A 23,377-nucleotide genomic window follows, 5' to 3' on the forward strand; every position below is an offset into this window, starting at 1 on the left:
AAAAAATGGAACAAATGAAAGTGAACTAGTTCATTTTAGGATCTGTGAACTTTAAGGGAAATGTAACATGTGACCATAATAAAATCATGTTTATTTCCCCTTTGATTGATCATGATTGAATCTCTAACAATGTAACCTTGATCATGCTGTTTCCTGAACTAATGAATGAATCTTGGCCTGATTACTCCAGACACAGTAATCTGATTAGTCTAAACATAGTTACCTAATTAGTCCAGACACAGTAACCTGATCATGCTGTCCTTTACTACTGAATGCATATTTGCCTGATTGCTTTAACTAGGCATTGTTGTATTCATGGGATCATAAGATCTCATCCATTGACTGTTTAACCACCCCCCTCCCGAATGGGAGGGGTTAGCCAAATGTATAAAAACAAATGACTGTTTTCTATCTGGTGTGCATATTCCAAACTTAAGCCTGCACTTCACCATACTGGCTTAAATAGGTTATAACATATTTTGGTGTTTTAAGTCATCATATTTAAAAACAAAGTAAAGTGAACTGTTTGAACTTCAGTGTTTCTTACCAAGTGCTCTTTGAAGAGGTGCTCCTCTGCATGAACTTAAGTTCATGAGCTACACCAACTCAGATACACAATCCGATAATGTTCTCTCCTTCTATCAACTGAATCATTGAAGAAAAACTTATTTTTTTTTAATGATTATCCACTGATGAGTTCAGCAAAGTGGATGAGCAATCGGCCTGGTTATGCATCCAGCAAGCCAATGTTTTTTTTTTGGGCCTGTACTTAACTTTGAAAAAATGCATAATTGAAACTCAGGATGTGGTGACTTGGGCTAGATAAATATTTCTCCACAGTCAAGTTGTCAACAGACAAAAACACATTCATGTAACAAACTATATTGGGCCCTTTTAGATTTTTATTAAAAACATCGGTTGGGTATGTTTGAGTGTTTGAGCGTTTGAGTGGGTGATTACACAATAGAAACCTTTGCCAAAAACAAAAAAATCATACTGCCAGGAAGAGAGAAATCAGCCGAAACAGATTTTAATAGATTTTATGTCTGAGAAGCCACAGACACTTCCTCCAGACTACCCAAAGAGGAATTCAAGAGGGCTGTGTACGTCTTTGATAATCAATTATGCATCGATTGGCAAAATTTAAAAAGCACACTGACACTTACATGTAGTTTCAAGCACACTTCTATTTTTTTAAGGAATATTTTTCAACTATTTGAAGATAACAACTAGCATTTCAAGGCTTTTTGACATATTTTGGGCCAACCTCACCTTCTAAAGAGTGCTTATTTTTTTCATATAGGATTAATGTTGAAACATTACTTAATTTTCTTGTGTTATAGTGTCATGATTCTTTATCGCTGGATCTGATAGAAGATGCAGGTGGCCAGAAGCCAGCCAGGAGACACACCCACAGGAGCAGGGGCCATAAGGGGGACAAACAGTTAAACACTTACAGGCATAGATCCAAAATGATTAAAAAAAAAAGTCCCTGCAACAGTTGAACCTTCCAATTAAATCCGGTTATACAACTTTAGATCAATCCTGTGAAACTTCATTCTACCAGAAGAGCAAAGCATTTGAAGCTAACACCTCTGTGCCGTGTGATGAATACCTGTTTGATGATAAGTCAGAGGTATTCTGTACTCCCCTCCATTGTATTAACCTGTAGCAAACAATAATAAAAAAACACATATAGACTCTGATTGTTTTTATTTTGGGCCATAGCATGGGACTGCCCAGGTCTGAAATATGTGAGGTGATATCATGTGGGAGGCGTGGCTTAGAGATGCTATTTAGTCTCATCTCTGCATCTCACTCTCTAGTGCACATGCTGCTGCTAGATACTGCAAAAGAAAGAGCTCCAACATGGCTCCACCTTGGATTGTTGGATTAGGTATGGCTACAGGCGCATGCTCTTACAATTACCACTACTTTTGGTTTGGTTGATATAAGAAGATCAATTTTTTTTGCATTCTTTCAGTGTGGCTGATTTGCAGCTCCATCACTCAATGTGGTAAGTACAGGAATTATGAATGGACTACTAAACTTTCTTTAATGATTCATGTCCTAGGGCCGCGTGATCACTGACTCATCACTTTATAAGTTTGTCTGGGGTGGGGTGTGATCCTGTTTGACACTGTAAACGCATTTAGATCAGCGGCACATTCAGATGGTGGGGTCAGGCCAAGGGAGCTCTGAGAGATTCCATGTATCCAATGTACTTGAATGTTTGTTGACAGAGTCTGCCAAGGAAACTAACGCAGTCCCTAATAAGAGCTGTAACCACCGGTGAGTGTTCACCTTCTTTTCTGTGTGTGTGTGTGTGTGTGTGTGTGTGTGTGTGTGTGTGTGTGTGTGTGTGTGTGTGTGTTTGTGTTTGTGTTTCTGTCAGAGGATATCTGTGGAGATAAAGTTCAGAAGGGTAACAATGTAATTGAGGACGGAAATCTAGGCTCCGTGGTTGAGATTAGGTTAATGTTTAAAGGTTATTTACCCTGATTATCTCTATTCATGTAGTCTAATCTATTTTATTGTTTCTATTGTTCCTTTATCTTACTCTCATGTATTTGCCTTGCATGTTTTTTTTATAACATTGATTAGGTTAATAAATTGGTTCATTATCATTACTTTTGTCTCCATAAATGAATGCAAGCATGTCCCCACGGGTGAAGTGTGCCAGTGTGTGGGGGTTTGGGTTGTGGGGACCAAAACTTTTTTCATAGTCACATAATGGGGCATTGTCTTTCTTATGGGGACAGATATCAAGTTTTTGAGTCCACAGGAAATCAAAATTAGTCACTGTAATGCCCTCTAAGGGCATGGAGATATGTTTATGTATTATGCCATTGAATTTCCTCAAAAAGATCAAATAAAAGGTTGTGTGTGCCTGCATGTGTGTGATTAGTGAAATATGCCATTTTTGTAGTTCCAAGCTCATTAGCGTTATTTTGGTTTGTGGTTACCTCAAAACCAGTACTGTTACAGTGATATGTTCACATATACAGATTCATCGAATTCTGTAGTGTGTAGTGTATAATGCGGCTTACCTATGTAACTGTTCACTTGTCCATCAGAGGGCAGTATTACAAAGCATAAGAGTAAAATGTATATTGACAAAATTCTACAAGTATATTGACAAAAGTCTACAAGTTTACAATGATGTGTCAATGATTCCTTGTCCTGCAGTAAATCATGTCAGGGAATAACATATGACATTCGCGAGGCTGTGTGCTGTGAGGATCAACTTCATTCAGGGCAAGGACTGTCATGTTGTGGAAGACAGCCTTACAACCCTGCTGCAGCCACCTGCTGCCAAGTAGGACGTGGAAGCACATTATCAGGTAATGGAAATGAAACCAGCAAGTAATGTTGATTTTGTTTTTTCAAACCAGGAGGAGAGCTGTGTAACTGGTGAAAAGGGAGAGAATTCAATAAAATAAACCAAAGCACTAAATAGCATGAAGAAGAAAAGGCTGACCCTTTCGATGAGAAATACTGAACATACCAAGACGATTTGTCAGCTGTCGCGCGTTTTGTTAGAGGTGTTGACTAGGGAAGCCCCAGGAAAATCCCTGAACTCAATGATGAAACCAGTTTGAGACGCCATTATAATAACTCATGGTCATGAAGGAACAGGCTGTAGCACTCAAACGCTTATTGATCAGCATGAAATATCCCAAAGTTTGCCAAGTTAGTTTTTTGCACCATTGAGTGAACTCTGAGGCTGTTGTGTGAAAATCTCAATCCAGCTCGTCTGAAACCAACAACCAGGCCCCAGTCACAGTCACTGAGATCCCTTTTTTCTGTCATCATGATTGATGACAGAATCTGATTGATATTATACATTGGCTGATTACAATAAGCTGTATTTTGTTGTGACGTGTTGGTATCAATGTGTTATTATTCAAGCTATTTGGTTCACATGATGCTCTCACGTTCTGTTCTTAGATCATGGGCCTCCTTCTTACGTGTTATATTTCTTTCTTGAACTCGGCCTCTCTCCGAGTGGGGAATTTCCCCAGTGCTGACTCAGCACTTTCAGCATCTAATAGCTGGCTTCTGTATCTTGAACTGATCTCTGCTTTCACAGCCAACATAACATGGGGGGCAAGTGAAACAGTGTCAGCCTGCTGTGGCCTGGAGGCTTTCAACCCACTCAACCAAATGTGCTGTGATTCAGCCATTGTACCCAAACCTGTTCCGATGGCTCAATGTTGTGGAAAAAGTGAGTAGGGCTGCAAACTCCATCTACTGATGTGAAGCATCATATAAACACACTAACAAGTGATGCAACTGTTTTATCAAGTCTTACACAAACATGTGTAACATATTCTACTCTGTTTAATCTATCCAAACACTTTAAGGATATGCAGTATCAAATAAAATTTGTTATATCTGAAGTAATTTGATAACTTGTAATTAAAAATCGTGGCAATCTTGTCCACAGGGGCTTTTGATAAGGAAAAGCAGATGTGCTGTGGTCCAAAGCGAAACAAGATGGTCCTGACACGCATGTCCAATAACCACCAGTGCTGTTTTCACGAGCAGTTTGACTACAGGACTCAATGCTGCTGTAAAATAGGTGATGGTCTCAAAATACAACCCAAAAAATCAACTTGCTGTGAGAAAGAGTCAGGTGAGTCAGGTGTCTCTCAACTCATACAGATCCTGTACACTGCAGGATAAGAGCAATGTAACTCATTTAACACAAATCACACTTTCATATCTGTTCAGACATTAATTTGTTTTTGTCCTGAGGCATTTCACATTGAGCAATCAATGCCTGTTCGCGTAAATAGAAAAATATGCAAGTTCAGACAAGTCGATAAACTCCACTCTTGCTTTTTCCATGGTAAGAAAACAATGCAAAACAACTTTTGCTTTCCTAACTTAATCAGAGAAACAATGTAGATAGCGTAGATGTGGGCCACTTCAGGTTATGATGCTGCACTTCTGGCCTTCTCGTGGCCTGGAAGTGAGCCTAAAGAGTCCCTCTTGTAAAATAGCAAATAGTGAACAGGAGCGGACCGTCCAAGTGCCATCATTTCACACAGTATGTTTGCCAGGTTGTTTGGTGTGGGCTAATTCTGGGTCAAAACAATATTATTATAACAAGCCTGTGTAGCAGGGATGGATCCAATAGCAGGGCCTAGGTGACATTTGATTGGCCCCTGAAGTGCCCCTGTCCTGTATGTAGTCTTTAAACTATTCACTTACTAAAAATACTGATAATTAATTTGTGAAAATGTTTCTAAATATTTCCAAGGAATTCTGTTCTTGCTCAAAGTTATAGAGCGAATAGTAAACAAGGAATGACTTAAACGTGCACCTTACGGAATGAGGAATTGTGCCTGGATGTTGGCACCTCTGTGTTAATTTAGAATAAATCCTAGATCCCCCACTGTTCAGTATTTGTATGTATGTTGGCTGGTAATTTAATTTAATTCAATTTAACTCTTTTTCTGATTGGTTGGTTTGTAGATGTTGCAATATGCAACAGAACCAATGCTTCACCCATTTCACATCTTCATGAAAACTGGTGCATGTGTGTTGACTTGATCTCTGTTTCTACAGCTCATGCTAACGATCAACTCAACAAAATATTGAGGCCGTCAAACGTTGTGACGGAAACTGTGCCAGACACCCAGTATTGCGATAAAGGTGAGTAGAACTGCAAACAAAATGTCCTCATGTAATTCAATTTTGAATTAGCCGCCATGTATTAGATACAAATGTAAGCTAAAGGTGTGAACTGGATTCTGGTGCATCTATGAATGCAAATGTCCAAGTGAGACCCTCCGGATTATCTCCAGAGTTTCTCCACCTCGCCCCCTAGTATAAAGTCTGCAGAATCCGATGTGAGCGCACAGCAGACGATCCCGTGCTGGATTCACCCTGAGCGAGTGGGAGGGTTGATAATGCTTCCAACTCGCGAGAGACGCAAAAATGAAAAAAAGAAAACAAATATCACCCAGTGGCCTCAAACACGTACAAGAAACCGACGAAGATGTCAAGAGAGTTTGTTGTGATAAGTGTCGACACTGGTGTCTGTGTGTTGTCAAGAAATCACGTGATCTCCACAGCCGGATTTATATGTTTCTACCTGCGACTCCACGTCACACCTGAATAAAGAAGACTTGTTGTTTTGAGCACGTCTATGCAGAGAACCTCCTGCAGCGTTGTGCATGTGTGAAAGGCAAACTGTGGATGAAGTCTAGACACAATTCCCTGGAAGTTATGTCATGTCTGCGAACAGCATGTTAAGGTAGAGGTGAAAATGATCCAGGATTTCTTTCTGATCATATCTGCAGATTCTTTTGATAAGGACACACACCTGTGCTGCGGTCCGGTTCGGAATAAGAAGGTCCTGCCTAGGAAGTCCATCCACCACAAGTGCTGTGGTCAGGAGCAGTATGACAGTAAGACTGAGTGCTGTTGTGGGAATGACACACTCCAGATAAATCCCATCAATTCGATCTGCTGTGCGAACGAGTTAGGTACGTGATGGAGTGCACCAGAAATGTTGTTTTTGGCTAGTGTGTTGATGAGTCACTGATGTTTTATCTTTTTTTGCAAATAAGGGTGTCGCCACCTGTCTTCCAAATTCACTCAAAATCGTTTGTGCTTTGTGCCCACAGGTGTGCGCCCGCAGGTAAGAAATCCCCCAAAACTCTTATCTTCAGGTTACATAATTGATTGTCACAGTTATGAAAGACAATAATTACTCAACTGCCCAAACAATACTGCAACCCAAGGTGATAGATAAACTCCACACTGATTGCTTTTTGTTGATATCAATATTTGGATAATTAGATCGGTAAGTGACGGAGAATTTGTGGATATTCACTTTTTTGTGCTTTATTTTCTTAGATACCGATTCCTCAGCCCAAGTGGTAAGTCAACCAAATGTTTGAATCCAGTGTTTGTGTGATTTGTTTTTACCCAATCTAAGACTGGTTATTTTGACCCAATGTTAAACACATCACGCTCAGGTTTTAAACGTAAACTGTTGCAAATTTATCCTTATGTGCATGTGACATTCCAAACTATAAAGTATTTATACATTATTCATAATAAGAAACAAATAGTGACATGTAGGTTTAAGAGGAACTACAGAAGAGTTCACCACCACACTGGTTTGAGCCATAGGCTACAGTTTATATAAAGATAGACGACGCGTCTCCACTTCAGCCCACTATCCAGAAACAAAAATATCCTGGACATTAATGCTGCCATTGCGCATTTGGGGCCAGAATCTGCGAAGTGGTGATCAGGGCATTGAGCCTCTGTAGAAAGGTCCCTTCAATACATATCCGTGCCACCAGGGGGTAATCATGATGGCTTTGCTTCACTGTTGGGGAGTTGTTATGTTGTCCATCTTTATACAGACAATAAAATGTCTGGTTGAGTTTTCTTGCAAAGAAACAAAAGTTTACCGTGAGTGTTACCCACCAGGATGCATTGTGTGTCCAATAAACACATTGCACATGTTTACTTTCTCATTGAATAATTGCACCGCTCAGTTTCAGGTACTTTACATTATTTACATCCAAGTTTATGAGCTAGCAGTCTTCTTCTTCTCTGCTGGCGTTGGTGTGTTTCTTCGCACTTTACTGCCACATGTAGATCAGTGGGACTATGTAATCATTGACAGGATTGTGTAAATATGCATCTGATAGAACTTTTAGTATCTCAAAAAGTGTGTTGAACACTTTTCAGCTCACACAGAATACTGTAAAAAGCAGCATCATGCTTTGTGTTATGTTGCAGGGCTCGTGTGCTGTGATATGGACTAATCCTCTGTTTATTTATGCTTATCTTTGCACATTTACAGCACTGAGCCACACACGCGCCTCTGTGGCTCATCATGTTACAACCCCCATGAATTACAGTGCTGTGAGAGTACAACACGTCACTTCAACTCAGGTATGACCCAAGGGTTGTGTTTGTTGTGGTCTTATCTGATGCTTCTGATTAAGGTTGCCAACTTCCTGAAAAATAAATATGGCGACGCCTGCGAGCTAGTTCTGGCAGGCAACTCGAGCTGCGCTGCGCCAATCACGTGACATACATTATGTGACATACATCATGTGATATACCTCAATCTCCACAACCATCTATAATACACACCCACCTTATCAGGTGGTCTATTTAACCAGAGAGACATTTCCCATCAACCCCTCTTGCTCGCACTGCTGCTGCAGTATGGCTACCTGTTGCTACAGTCCCTCCACCACCCCAGCATCCACCTGTAGGCCCAGCATCCACCTGTAGGCTCCAACGGGGGGTTACAAGTATTTGCTCATCACTCCCATCATTCCTGTGTAATCATATGGGGGAGTGATTAAGTTGGAGCCTAGACGCCAAACACTAAATCTGTTGTAATAAATATATTACATGATCAAACGTGAGTTGTCTGACAGAAATAAGGTACACCTCATTGGTAGGGCCGGCTGACCTGATTGCCAACTATTTGACCCTGAATTGAATTAGATGTATATTATTGAGTGACATGAACACATGGAAAACAAATAATAACCCTAACCCGTGCAGTGCGCTTTATAGATATTTTCGTGCACATTTTCCACCCAGGTGTTTGCTTTTTCCCATTCCTCCCGGTATTTTGGCATCCTTTTCTGTTTTTTCCCGAAGGAGTTGCTAGGAGTTGTATTGCTGCTCGAAGCTGTACCGCCCCGTAAAGCAGTGTCGGCGTCTGTGTCACTGTCACCCATGCTGCTTTGTTGTCTTCCACTATCTTCTCCTTATACTTACTTATCTTCCACTATCTTCTTCTAGTACTTATTTATCTTCCACTATCTTCTTCTAGTACTTAGTTGTCTTCCACTATCTTCTCCTTATACTTACTTATCTTCCACTATCTTCTTCTAGTACTTATTTATCTTCCACTATCTTCTTCTAGTACTTAGTTATCTTCCACTATCTTATCCGCGAGCAACAGTACCTCCTCGACCAATGGGATGAGCGTATTCTGTATCATCGTACTCGTGTGTGAATATGCTGTCAGCTCATTGATCCCAGAGCAGGACATTGCCAAAGCATATTACTGACCATTTTTTAAATCTCACAATAATATGGGACAAAGTGCGTCCCTTTTCAGCTCAATACGGGACGGGTGCTTTTGTTTCTAAACACGGGGCGATTCCGTTTGTCAAGGGACGGTTGGCAACCCTACTTCTGATAGAGAAAGAAGAAGAAGTTAGGCATCCATGCAAATCATCCTTCAAGTGTTGAGTATGCAGTTACATCTTCCCCTTAAAGGAATAGTTCAACCAAAAATTATAATTCACTCATTATCTAATCACCACTATGCGGATGGAGAGGTGGGTGAAGTGTTTGAACCCACAAAACACAACTGGAGTTTCAGGGGTAAACAGTCAAGCAGCCAGTTAGCAGCCAAATCCAAAACATCTGAAGATATTAGGGCTTATCTTCAGACGTAAAAAGAAAACAGGAAAAATACATAACATGCGTCCACGCTGTTCCTGTGGTGTCGTCCAAGTGTTCACAAGCCATGACATTCATACTCGACTCGAAACGAGGTCATTTCCACCGTGTTTTACGCCTTAAAGTTCACCAGAAGTAACTAAGCTAGCTGACGTTAGCATTTCTGACGGTCCCGGAATGCACCTTGTCGGAAGATATCAGTCCCATTAATGCTATAAAGCATGGTGTACAACACAGGAGCAGTATGGAGGCCTGTTATGTCATGTTTCTGTTGTTTTGTTTACGTCTAAAGTTAAGCCCTAATATCTTAAATTCTACACTGGGTGTTTTCTGAGACCATGGTTCAGACGAAGTTTCCATTTACTAGATTTATATCAGGCCTGATAAGCTGTATAAGAAGGTAGGCTCCTTGTAGCAACTATTGCTTAGTTGGAAAAAGAAAACGCCCTAGAAAAAGCTCCTTTGCTGTAGTCTACAAATGCTGGCAGCTCCTGATCATGACGCACTAACCCACGCATCACCTGAGCTGATGTCATCCCAACAGACCCAACAGGTTATTACTTTCACTGTTGCCTTTTTCACAATGTCTGAAACACGTGAGAGAGGCGATACTGAAAAAAAGAATACCTCAGGATGAAAAGGGGTGCCATACATGTAGAAGATGTAGATGAAGATGTCTAATTATGGAGATGAGATTCAAGAGGTTTTGTTAAAAAAAGAACTGACGTCGATGTCGATGTGTTGTAAACGATAAAACCTCCTGCCTCCTGCATACTCAACCCAGGCGCCACTACTCGCCTGAATGCTCCACACATTTTCTTGTTGTTTTGAACGCGTCGGACTCAACAATCTCCTGCTTCTTCATATGTGAGAGTGAAATATACAGATCCAACAATCCAGACGTTTTCTGGAGTTGTGTCTGAAAACGGCTACTGTCACTGTCGACAGAAATCAGTTTTAAAATAAAAAGGGGTTCAGATTAGGTTTAATAGTCTTGTAAAATCCCCCAAAGAACATCACAGTCGACACTGCACTTTCTAGGGCCTTCAGCAATATAGTCAGATTTTTTTTTTTTTATGGAAGGTTGTCAAGAAAAACTAAGTATGGTCACATCAACAGGAAGAAAACCCTAGAGGCATGATTTCTCCTGTAAGACGTTAGAGAACAGGATCTCACATGTACACGGATTGCGCTCCCCTCTGAGTCATTCTTCCACCAACTAATAATTCCCGCAGTTTTATTCCTGTTTACTCTTTTTTACATTCCACAAATGCTCTGACTTGTTTCCATCTTCTGTTTAGGCGGATGTGATGCCACCCCCACAGTGTATGACCCAATCACACAAGTCTGCTGCGAAGGCTGTTTATCAAAGAAGGAGCCTTGGATACATCAAGTAATGTCCACATTAGATTCAGCTGGGTTGAACATTTTGGGAAATAGTCTGGGAAACTTAAACCACAGTTTCCAGTGATGTTTATAAGCTTTGCAATAATTACTTCATACCAATTTTACCTGCAAAATGAACGAAAAAAACTTGAGGCAGAATCTCTTTTGTGTGGCTGCTTGTGGAAAACAAATACAGCCCTTCTGGTGAATATAATGAATACAAATAATTCTCTACGAGTCTGAGAACTAGGACAAGTACAGCCCAGGTTTTCCTGGAGAGAGCAAAATAAAAAAAAAAAATGCTGCTTTGGGGCAGTTTCATTGAGAGAGCTCAGCGCTCCACCCTGCTCCTTATATAGAGTCGGTGAGGACGATTGGACTTACTGGACTAAAAGCCCCGCTAAAGCTAGCGTCGCTACCGCTTTTTGAAATTTGCAAAAGGATTATATAACAACGTCCTGGTAAGACTTTAATAGAAATGTATATTTGCATCGGTCACCGTTTTTCTGGCATGCATTTCTCCTTATATTCTTATATGCATATATATGTGTCAGTACAGCGTATATGTGCAGTGCTTGTGTGTGTCTGCGTGTGTATGCATTGCTGCACACTTATAGATGTATTCTCTCTGATTCTTGAAGTGCTGTGGACAGACGGCGTACGGCTTTGCACAACGAAGAGTTCTTTGCTGTAACGGCATCTTGTACAAGGACATAGAAGATGGAGAGGAATGTTCAGACACCAATATTCCTTTCAATCCTTCTAAAGGGACTCTATGTTGTTCTCAGTTTCATAGCTCACCTGGACAACACTGCTGTGGGACAGAAACATACCAGCCTCACCACGAAATCTGCTGCGATGGTCATAGGTGATTATGTCTGCGCGTGTTTTCATGCTAGTCAATGAAAATAATACATGAGAATTCAGTTAGACAGTGGCACAGCGGCTTGGTATGCTGCAGCGTCTTGTATGTGTCTGCTCTTTTCCACTGGGACCCCTTAAAAATTTGTTTTCCATAGTTGAGCAGGCACGCCCTGCGGTGTCTGTGAGGATTCAGTTTAGACTCTGAGACCAACAGGCATTCCATTGTCTAGATTGAAGCAGTACATTTTTCATGCCAAGGATATGGTTAAGACCAGCGTCTGGACGCTTGTCTGTTAATACTAAAAATGAAACTGACTTTCTGCGCTGTATCTGAATTTGACTCACTGTTGCTATTTTATTGTTCTGATCTGACAATGGGGTCGTAGAAAGAATAAGTAATTTATTCAAAAGGAATTACGCATGTTTTAATCCCTTTCATATTTAAACATTTTTCAAATCCTAGAGTCAATCAAATATTGAATTGAAAACATTTATTGAATTCAAACATCTCTGAAACATCTAGAATTGATTCTACCCTAACTGGATAAAATAAGCATCATGAATATAAGATATATTTATTGTAACATAAGCTCTGTTTCTCCATCCAGACATCCTAAAGGTGAACACAGTCATTGCTGTGGAATCCACGCCTACAACATTAATGACCTGCACATGAAGTGCTGTGCAGGGACACTCTATAACCTGACATCACCAGGCAGCAACGGGAATGACGCCCAGTGCTGCGGATCGATTCTTCAAAAGGTATGATCGTAAATAATCATAATAACACTGGCAGTTTACAGTCTGAGAGGTTTATTGCTTATGTCTGTTTAAAATATATCCATGACCTTAAATATTCCTGGAAGGGGAACTCCGTCTCTTCCACCTCCGTATCACAGGCTAGACCTGATTAGGAGCTGCTGTAGGCAAGTTCAGTCAAAAAGAAAAACAATAGGACAGCAACAATTGACAGAGGGAACATGTTCAATTCCTCCCCGCTGCAGGCAGACCCTGGCCGGAGGCATCTTGTTTTTCGGTCGTCAGTCCATCCATCTGTCCCATTTCTGTGAATGTGATATCTCAAGAACTCCATGAACCAATTTCTCTAGATGTGACACAAAAACATTCAATTGGACTCAAGAACGATCGATATCAGAATTCAGGTCAGAGGTCAATATCACTATGACTTCTTAAACTCCCTTTGCCTTGTGAAACTTAGACTAAAAGAAGAACTGATACAGTTTTGGTGGTTGAAGGTGTAGGTCACCTCATGTTCTTGTGAAGGTGATATATTAGGATCTCCTACATGGGATTTCATTACATCTGGCAAAAACCTTTTCTTAGAGTAAGAACCTGAGTAGCAAATTGGAAGACAAAGGTCACTGGTACCTCACAAAGCCCATTTGTTTGCCTTCATAAAAACGAATTAAGAGAATACCATCACAATTGGCACATATGTTCACTTTGAATTATGGACTAACTGATTCGATATGGGTGGTCAAAGGCCTCTTGAACATATCCCAAATCTGCCTTTGACCAGTTTTCCCTTGGGCTCAAAGATATATTTAAAAATGTGTCTAATCTGAAACTCAACACAACCATTTCGATTTTTAATATAAAAAGAATTCGGTCTAAAATGATCAGTTATTGTTAATATATCGTATTAATTTAGCCGTCTGGTTTGGTGCACAAAGCACCTGTTTAACATATACATCATTACTGTATTTCATGGAAAAATGCAGTGATATCAGTCTCACTAATCTCTGAGGGTTTGATGTCAAACAAGCATGTTAATGTGACTTTCATATTGTTCATAACTCTATGTCGACTTTAGAACCAAGATGTCTGCTGCTCAGGTGTGGAACAGGAGGTGCGCTACTCTAAGGAGAGCGGACACAGGTGCTGCGGTCACCTCTACTATAAAACCTCTCTGTGGTCGTGCTGTGCCGAGAGGCTGAGTCCTTTACACCAACCAGGACAGGCCATTATGAATAATGGTCAGTCTCTATTTTGTCCCTAACTCCCAGACTAGTATTTGATCTTTGTCATTCTATCGTGATGCGTAAGCCAGTTTCTCCATCTTAGCAGAAATATGTCTTTGTAATTCTTTTTTTCAGAATCCAGGTATCAGGTGTCAGTGAACAATCTGAACACAAAAGATCTTTGCAAAGAAAGTAAGACACCACTTTATAATTTAATTTGTTTTTAAAATTTATTTGGGAGCAATTGCTGTCTCTGAAATACATTACACATTTTTCTTTATGTCCTTTAGTGAATATCGGGACTGTGGAAAGTGTATCTCTGCACAGTGTCGTGTTGCGCGAAGTGCTGAAGATTCACGCAGTGGACGGCTCTGTTAAAGCTCTGGCGTCGCCTTACATCCTGATAACACCTGGTCGTTGCAACAAACCTAAACTGATCCCTGGCAGGACCTACTTCTTTGATGAAGCTCATGTCTTCCCTGGTTTCATCCATGACCCTCCTCCGTCGCTCCATTTCATTTTTTCCAAATGTCGTCATTTTTGACTGTGCGGTTTTCCTGCTGAAGAAACTAGTTGAATAGTATCATCAATCATCATGTGGTTCTATTTTCAGCAGTCGCACAGCGGATGCTCCTAGCTAAGTGTGGGTGTAGAAAGAATCTACGTTATTTAACTGCTATTCATCAAAAGGAAGAAGGAAATTGTAGCATCTGACCTCGCGGGTAATCTGATGGAAATGCAGACATTGAGAATAGTTTATAGAAAAAGGCAATTTTCTCCCTGATTCTCTCATTTGATGTTGTTGGTCATTAAGAGGCAGTCATATTAGAACGAGACTGTTTTTTATATATTAAAAAGCTTTGTGCCTGTTTCTGATAAATAAAACTGTTTTAAATAAAAATCAAACGTCTTGTGTTGTATCTCACTTATCTGGGACCATAATGTAGTATCACAGGATACTGAGGTATAACCCCTGACAACAAATTGTACTTGATGATACGGTCACTGATTTACAAGTTGATTTACAAGAAACACTTGGATGCTCATTATCACCCTGCCCTAAGATGTATTCCTGGAGATCAATATAAAACATCATGGAAACTGTATACCAAACACTTTGTGGGGCAGGATATACAATGGAGTGGTTTAATCATTAATGTTTGCACAGATCACACGCCAAAAAAAAAAAATGCTCTGTGTGGGTGTGAAAGATCTTGGGAGACTAATCAGGGTAAGGGGAAAGAATTGAAGCAAATATTAAAATAACATTTCTCCCACGTCATAGCTGACCTTTTGTTTTATTCTGATTTACCTCCATTCTATTTGCCTCGATAGATTCCCATCTGCAGCTGGTTATAGCAGCTATTCCCGTTAGGATGTGTGTCTTTGTGGCCAGAATAGTCTGAGAAAAAATGCTTGGTTCCGTTGGGTACAGGGAGGAGGCTGGCGCCGCAGGAACGGAGACTGCATCTGGGGCTGTGGGTGTAGAGCATGTTTTTGAGGTATGAAGGGGCCTGCACAACCATGTTTGGAGGGTTTTGAAATGGATTGTCTTTAATTATAATTAGACTACCTACCAAACAGACTTCAACGACCTGTATCACTAAACACAGTTATATGAGCCCTTTCCGGTTTTCATTACCAGGTTCAAGGTTCACATTGCACAGAAAGAGGAGGAAACCAGCAGAGTTCACTCTTAAGACCTCTGTTAAACAAGTGAGAAAAGTTTTGGAGTAACTTGAGAGTGTGAGTATCCCTGAGGCACACACAGTGCAGGGTGCTTTATGTGAGGCTACTTGTGTTGATCGCAAAAGATTAAGACAGGGCAAGCGTGCATATATTTGTGTTGGCTCATCATAAAACGAGAGTAAAGATGGATTATTGAGCTGATGATAAGCGATGCACCGATCGTTAAAGCCTCTGATTGTAGCCACCTGCAGAAGCGCAGTAACGTGCACAGATTAAGACAAAGAACATTTTGTAGCACTAGTTTTGTACTGAATAAGATAGACTCGCATTGATTATCTAATTATCAAATGAGGGAAGAACTCATTGGAATTTCAGCTGTTTGTCCTATGGAACCTTAAATTGAAGGTATCAAACAACTTAGCAGATCCCAGCGACCTTGTTGCTGTTGCTTAACACATAAAAGTAACAATGAAGAAAGAGTCTGGTTACTGCTGCTTGTCTCTGATCCCCAGCAGGGACACTGCTCGTCTCTACCTGCTCGGCTTGCTCATTGCTCTTTACATGCTGGCTGGAGCTGCCATATTTTCTTCCTTGGAGAGACCGGCGGAGTTACAGGCACACCAGCTCTGGGAAAAGAGGCTGAAGGACTTCATTCGTGAGCATGAAGTCAGTCGGGATGACCTGAAAATGCTCCTCTGCTACTATGAAGAAGGCAGGACAGCTGGCATCCGGACAGATGGAGGAAGAGCCTTATGGGACATGTCTGGTGCCTTCTACTTTGTGGGAACGGTTGTCTCCACTATTGGTGAGTCAAGAGGAGTGAACCACTAACCTAAAACACATGGTTGAAATTATGAAACTTGGTGTAATTATTAGAGTATCTCCAGATTTTAGACTTTTTGGAGCTTTGGGGAACAACCCCCCCCTGATGTAGAGAACTGTTTGCTGGTTGCCTGAACGGAAGCCAGTCTCTACAAAGTTTATGCCGAAACCTTCCTGCCTGCTGAAAATAAGAGAGAGACTATCGCTGTCCTCCTATTTCAATCTCATTCTGGTCAGTATTAACTCTGGGCGTCTGATCTGCTCTCATCTCCTTCTGGTTTTGATTTGGGTCTCACCAACACAAATTTTGTGGGAGAAAGTGGCTTCACCTTTTATAAATAATTCTGATTGCACGATTTGGGTAGCGCTGTAGCACTCACTATAGTACGCAGACACAACTGCTCGGAGGGCCTCCCCCCTGATCCCCCTACAAATCAGTTGCTGACGATAAAGACACCTTGATAACTAAATACATTGCAGAGAAAACAAAACCGTGGTAACTGGAAACTCAAACATGTCACATCTGGAGTAGAGTTTAGTGTCTAAGCTAAATCATTGTTTTACTTCCGATTTTACTAAATGTGTGGATGTGTGTGTCTTTGTATTGTTTATTTGTACTAAGTAAATTTAGATGTACTTCTTTGTTTGTATATATGTCTTTATGTTATTTGTATGTTTTTACCCACCATATCTAAATCTGGCACATTTACATGTTGGACTGAAGTATGCATGTGCAATATTACTTTTAAATAAACATACCCAGTGATTACTGCATCTTTCTGACAGCTGCAGCCTAATTTTTAATCTGTTTAAAGAAACAGATTACATGTGAGAAACATGTGTAGATAAAGAGAGGATCCCTTTAGGGCAAATCAACACCGCGTCCAAGTAACATGAATCTATAACAATCACACTTAATTTAACTAATCATGTAAACCCACTCGCACATATGGTGCCCTATTGGTTTGGGGAGGATGACAATGAAGAAGTGTTTTAAATTCTCTGCGAAAATCAATTTGATATCTGAACATATGAAGGACAAACATGCCTCTGACATAAAAATTAAACGAGCCTCATCCTTGAGAATCAATTTACAGCCTTTCCTATGCTCTACAATATCTGTTGGCACTCTGTCACTGTGGAAACTCAGGGGTAGGATCAGTAATAACATTACAGCCCAGATCAATTTCCTTTTTACAACCACTTCCGTATTTACAGACTGCAGTCCTTTCATGATGAAATAACGCATTTGGGTTTTTTGGCACTAAAATATACAGCACATGCTTTGAGCTTCTTTGTTTGTTACGGAAATCAGGATGTCTCCTAATTGTGGTCTTCCTGATTCCTTGCCTTTCCTTCCTGTTACAATATAGGCTACACTTATTATAGGACAAGAAAAAGAGTCTTCATGCTGAGGCTTTACTTGGATACAGCAGTGTGTTCACAATGACAATGTCAACATGTTCACACCTTAACACCTTCAATTAGTGTACTAGCCTGCTAACATTTAAAGCTTGACAAAAGGTACAGCTGAGGGAATGATTTTACTTTGGTCACAAACAAAAGTATTGTACAGATCATATTTTATGATTTTTGAAAGTTAAGCGATTAATATAGCTTTTAATGTCCCCCCTGGCCAGGCTCTGTCTGTGTGGAAATGACAGATCCGGACCCTGTTCTCCCTGTATCTGTGTGGGTTTGCTCCAGACAATCCAGGAAGGAACTGTCCACGTATAACAATGACAATAAAGGTGATGATATGACGATGGGGACGGAGTTGCCTCTTCCTCTACAGCTTAATTTGAACCAACAGAACACGACAGAGGATGTGTGATTCAGACACATGAAAAGGAAAAGACGCACAAAGGAAATGAGACATTGTTTTCACGGTTCTTTCTCATTATGTGAAGAACCATCAATTCAGATGTGTGAAGAACTGTTAGCATTGAGGTGACAGCTCTCCCAACAAAAGCCAACATTTTAAGTGCAAGTGGGGGAAGGTCACAGATTCACCTACATTCAGAGATTTCCTTTTTCCATGAAGATGCCTGCCAAATTTCATTCTGGTCACTGCCGCATGAAAACAAACAAAGGGAAGGAAGGAGGGAAGGAGGGAGGGAAGTACAGTCCCTGTTGCTTTAGTGAGGTAATTAATTAGGCATTTAGTTGACTGATAAGCAAGACACGGTAAGGACCGGAGAACTTGGAGTAGGTGATTCATAACTTGTGAAAGACACAGACTGGACTTTTACGATCATGATTATAAGAAAAACAGCTTAGCCCGTTTTCCAGTTATGATATGGAATATCAAAGGTAGATTTTTATAATTTAGTCAAATGTATGTACTTTTTGAGGTACCAGTTCTTTACATGAGTATTCTAAGTATATCCCAATTAAACTTCCACTCATTCATTCTACCTTCTACTCTACTACATTTCAGGCAGAAATATTCTTTATTCAAATATAAATATAAAGAGAGAGAGAGAGAGAGCTGATTTTTACTTTTACATGAAACATATTAGTACATATAATATGGAAATAATAATCGACATGCAGATTAAAGGTACATTCATGTTTCCTCATGAATGCACCATAGTTTGGGACCATTCCATTCATAATAATAAAATGACCAAGGTTATAATAGTTAGATAGAACTAACTGGAACTGTGTGTTATTTTTACGTATTGTTTTAATTTAATTAGTTGATATTCTTGGTAATAAATCGGAACTGTTTTACATTACTGAAATAAAGGTTTAAAACTGAAGTTTTCCTTCATTTGGGAAATACAATGGATTAGATAGATTCCTTTTCATATTCCTTTTTCTTCTCTTCCCAACCACAGCCTTGGTGTAAACAAACACACACAAACAAACACACACACACACACACACACACACACAACCACACTCATATACACACTCATTCACAGTTAACACATGTGAGCACAGGAACAACCGACAGGTATAACAGAACTCAGACTTTAAACTTGGGCTGTAATTCAATCCATTCACAGCTTATCATCGGTACCAGAGTGATTCACAAAGGCTGGAGTTTAATTCTCAAACTTAGCGCTATACGCACTTCACTCATCCCCACGTATCATCTGAGCAACGTATGATAAACTACATTTTGCTCAGAGAGACGACTGCGCTCCACCGAGGTTCGGTGAGAGTTTGGATGGCAGTATCTTTGGTTCACGCCACCTGACAAACACATGTGACTAGTATTAGTCTCATTTTTGTGAAAACGATATCTCAAGACCTAAGACCACTTGAGGAAACTTCAATAGAACTCATGGATGAATTGATTGGATTTGGGTGGTTAAAGGTCAAGGACGCGGTGACCTCACAAAACATATGTTTTTATCTTGTGAACGCGATATCTCAGGAACACCTCTTGGGAATAATCTTAAATTAGTTACAAACATGAAATTGTTAGCTTTCAACGGTCAAGGTCACAGTGACCTCATATGAGTCGGGAGAATTGATGTAGACTGACGCCGGGTTCACACCGGACTGCCTAGCGCCGTGAAGCGATCGTTTTGGCGTCGAGTGTATCGCGTATCGCGACAGGAATCACTCTGAAAAATGATTTCAAACTATATTTTATATGATATATATGATCAAATATGCATCCCATACTTGTTATTCACCTTCTGTTGTCTTGAGTTTTAATTTTACCACTTTTACCAACCACATTATTTAATGTCCCCCCCTGCCCATCCACTACAGCAACACAAGCAGTGATAAAGATAAAAAGAGAGGGGGGGGCTACGTATTCTCCACATAGGCTTGAGTGGAGAATACGTAATTTACCCTCGACACCCGACATTTAACGGAGCAAACAGCGGAGAAGCTCTTCAACATGGATGACATTAAATTAATAATTGAAGTGGAGAAGTAACTTGAGTTGTTGATTCTCAGCATATGTTGTATAAAGACAACACCAAAAAAGACACATGTTGGGACGCTGTTGCAGTTAATGTTGGAGCAACAAGTAAGTATATGCTTGAAAAACATGATTAAATGCCGTTTTTACTGCAGGCTGATAACAGCAGAAGTATGTGATATTATTAGTAATGCGCGGCGCTTCGGCGTCGCTACCGCGTCCGGTGTGACCAGCCAAGCGCCGGCGCGCCAGGGATTAGCGCTTACGCCACGCTTCGGCGTCGCTTCCGCGTCCGGTGTGAATCCGGCGTAAAGCTGCATTGGTTGGTGGAGGCATACAGCTGTTTTGAATTCAATTTTAGATTGAAATGTTAACATAGGTTCTGTGGCGGGACCAAATCTATAATGACAGGTAGAATAATACCCGGTCAACCCATCATTTTCTGTTTGTTTCAGATTTCTCAACCCATCCTTTCCCTCACCTCCATCCGTCCATCTGTCATTCCTCCCTCTGAAGCTATAGTTGGTAGCCAGTTAGCTTAGCTTAGCATAAAGACCCCAAGCATGGAAACAGCTTACCTTGTGCAAACTGAGGGGCATTAAATCCACCTGCCTACACATCTAAAGCTTAAACAAGTATCTACATAAAATTGTATTTTGTTAGTTCTGTTCAAAAACACTAAAGACAATCCAGCTTGGATACAAATTTTTCAAAAACATTGAAATATATTATTTCATCTGTATCTTGTGACGACACAAAATGTAAACCAATGTAAACAGATTGCACAGAGTTTGACATTATCTATGCAGTGAGAGTAATATTATGACAGTAGTGACCTTTGACCTACATGTTTCTAACAGGATTTGGAGTGACTGCCCCATCCACTGTAGCAGGAAAGGTCTTGCTTGTTTTCTATGGGTTGCTGGGCTGCTCAGCGACGCTGCTCTTCTTCAATCTTTTCCTGGAGAGAGTCATAACGTTTCTGAGCCTCCAGTTATTCTGGTGCCACCGAAGGAGAAGCAGAGACAGCGGTGCAGCGGAGGGCAGAGCCAGTGAAGGTAAAAGGAATGAAGAATGGAAACCGTCTGTGCACCATGTCACACTCGTTCTTTTTGTTGTGGTCCTGCTGGTTGCTTGTGGGGCTGCCTCCATCTATGCAGCCATGGAGGGTTGGAATTACTTTGAGTCGCTCTATTTCTGCTTTGTGGCGTTCAGCACCGTGGGCTTTGGCGACTTTGTAAGCAGCCAGAGGGAGCACCATGAAGACACCTGGGCATACCAGGTTGTTAACTGTCTCCTGATGCTCCTGGGAGTGTGCTGCACTTACTCCCTTTTCAACGCAATCTCTGTGATCATTAAACTGGGACTCGACCGGATGCTGAGGACACTGGCCCAGGTGTACAGGGGAATCTGTCACTTTCGACTTCAGCTCAGACTTCTATTCAAACCCACTTATTCTGACTCTGAGACAACTATGTGTTATTCCGAGGATGACACTCCGCACAGGAAGCCGCTGCAAACGGTTTCCAGTTCGGCCCACAGCATGCTGTGGCGCTCCCGTGCCCCAAGTGCCATAGGTAAATGTCTTTGTGAGGAAGCCGAAGTGGAAACAGTGTGCCACTTTGACTATGACAGGACAGAAAAGGGGCAAGATAGTAGCTCAAATGAAAATAATGTTGTCTATGTTAGATCACTACCCGCTTGTGTAGATTAAAATATTTGTAATATACTGTCAAGAAAGTGAAACGAAGTGATACAATTTTGTCTGAATAATGTTTTCTTTAATTTCAGGCTCTTTTGTTGTTCGGAGGACATTTATCATAATATTGACTTTATCTTGAGCTGTAATGTTTAAGAATCGCCAATTAAAACAGATAGGAAGGAAACATTCTTCCCAATGAAGAGCAGTGGTAAACATAAGGCTGGGCAATAAGTCAATATAATTTTCTCTTAATAGCCAAATAAAAGCAAACAAATGTATATCAATAGGATGCTTATACATTAGCCAATTGAGGCGATGTAATATAATGGATCTACCTCTATTTCTAAAATGTTTTAAGGTGTTTGTCATTCTCTGTTCATAAGGAAAGCGTAAAACCACAACCTTCACTCAGCAGCAAAAATAATCTTTAAATTATACAGTTTTAAGGAACAATATCAATGTCTGTTTCCTGAATAGACATGTCGCATGTTTCTAATTTCAATTATTATGCCTGTGGTTTTTCAGACGGACTAATTTCCCTTTAAAAAAACATTCACATCATCAGCAAGTTTTAACAGATGGTTGCTACATCATACGCCAGCACTCATTTGTATATACGATTAAAAGATTAGAAGAAAAGCTATTTTTAAGCAATCTGGACCCACCCAATGTCAGAGCACCTGTATCCCTTTAAGTGTAGACGTGGCAACATGCTTTTTGTCACAGCATGCCAGTGATCTCATACAGTAAATCAGTAATGGCAGTTAGAGTGACACATAACCTTCCGATCATATCTTCAAAGCTCATTCCTCACCTTGACGGGCAGTACACACTGGTTGGTCTGTCTTTCCAACAAGACATGTTGACATTCAATTCTAGTGGATCTGGCTTAGCGGCTATGTGATTGCTGAATGTGCTGACTGGGAGCAGGACACCTGGCAGGGTGTTTTAATGTTGTTTATTCACCACAAAGGGCCCTGGAGCGGACATCTAGGCTTCATCTGTTATCTGACCAAGCAGCATTTTGATGACACTGTGAGACGTCAAAATGTCTCCCAGTGTCCACGCAGGGTGGTCCCAGTGTCCACGCAGGGTGGTCTTATTTTGATAAGACCACCCTGTCTTATCAAAATAACACATTTTAAAGTGTGAAGCCTTGTGTATTGACCTTTGTCTGACACCGTTGACCACAGAGTTTCCATTAAACTGTTACCATGTTGACCCCATGTGAGTGTTATTCTTTTTTCTTATATCCTGTGTCACTTGGAGATGAATCTGGACTGGGGTTGTTGACCAAGGCTGACTGTTATTTTGATCCGGCGTGAGTGGGAATAGGGATCTCAGTAATGTCTGAGAGCATGCCGCAGATACCTGAAGGTAGGCCTCACTCTTTCTCATGTCTGACGCAACGAATGCAACACTACATGTCAGCATATCTCTTTGCAAAACTAGAGCAATGTGCCCCTCTGCTGGTGAGCTTTGTTACTCACAAGAAACTATGACTCACCTTCTGAAAAAGCAAAGGCCTCATCATTTCATAAAGTTATTGTCAAGATTTTGAACTTGTATGTGGTA

At 40.7% G+C, this 23,377-nt stretch overlaps 2 protein-coding genes across 3 annotated transcripts; both read left to right on the forward strand.

The window, feature by feature from the left end:
* Positions 1 to 1,820: 1,820 nt before the first annotated feature.
* Positions 1,821 to 14,561, forward strand: si:ch211-195m9.3 (uncharacterized). 2 transcript variants are annotated; one of them, XM_053422393.1, is made up of 17 exons: positions 1,821 to 1,897; positions 1,985 to 2,017; positions 2,244 to 2,292; positions 3,190 to 3,344; positions 4,094 to 4,228; positions 4,451 to 4,639; positions 5,578 to 5,664; positions 6,315 to 6,500; positions 6,642 to 6,655; positions 6,874 to 6,896; positions 7,838 to 7,929; positions 10,770 to 10,861; positions 11,496 to 11,722; positions 12,327 to 12,480; positions 13,553 to 13,715; positions 13,836 to 13,892; positions 13,991 to 14,561. In XM_053422393.1, exons 1-17 carry the CDS (start codon positions 1,870 to 1,872, stop codon positions 14,242 to 14,244), a joined length of 1,938 nt encoding a protein of 645 aa, XP_053278368.1. In that variant the 5' UTR covers positions 1,821 to 1,869; the 3' UTR covers positions 14,245 to 14,561. The 2 variants fall into 2 exon arrangements, with proteins under 2 accessions (XP_053278368.1, XP_053278369.1); XM_053422394.1 differs by having other exon boundaries at positions 11,643 to 11,722.
* Positions 14,562 to 15,857: 1,296 nt separating this feature from the next.
* On the forward strand, positions 15,858 to 22,211 carry si:ch211-261a10.5 (potassium channel subfamily K member 13). Its single transcript, XM_053422397.1, has 2 exons — positions 15,858 to 16,194; positions 20,961 to 22,211. Exons 1-2 carry the CDS (start codon positions 15,858 to 15,860, stop codon positions 21,812 to 21,814), a joined length of 1,191 nt encoding a protein of 396 aa, XP_053278372.1. The 3' UTR covers positions 21,815 to 22,211.
* The last annotated feature ends 1,166 nt before the right edge of the window (positions 22,212 to 23,377 follow it).

Source organism: Pleuronectes platessa, chromosome 5, assembly GCF_947347685.1.
Source record: "Pleuronectes platessa chromosome 5, fPlePla1.1, whole genome shotgun sequence".
NCBI lineage: Eukaryota > Metazoa > Chordata > Actinopteri > Pleuronectiformes > Pleuronectidae > Pleuronectes > Pleuronectes platessa.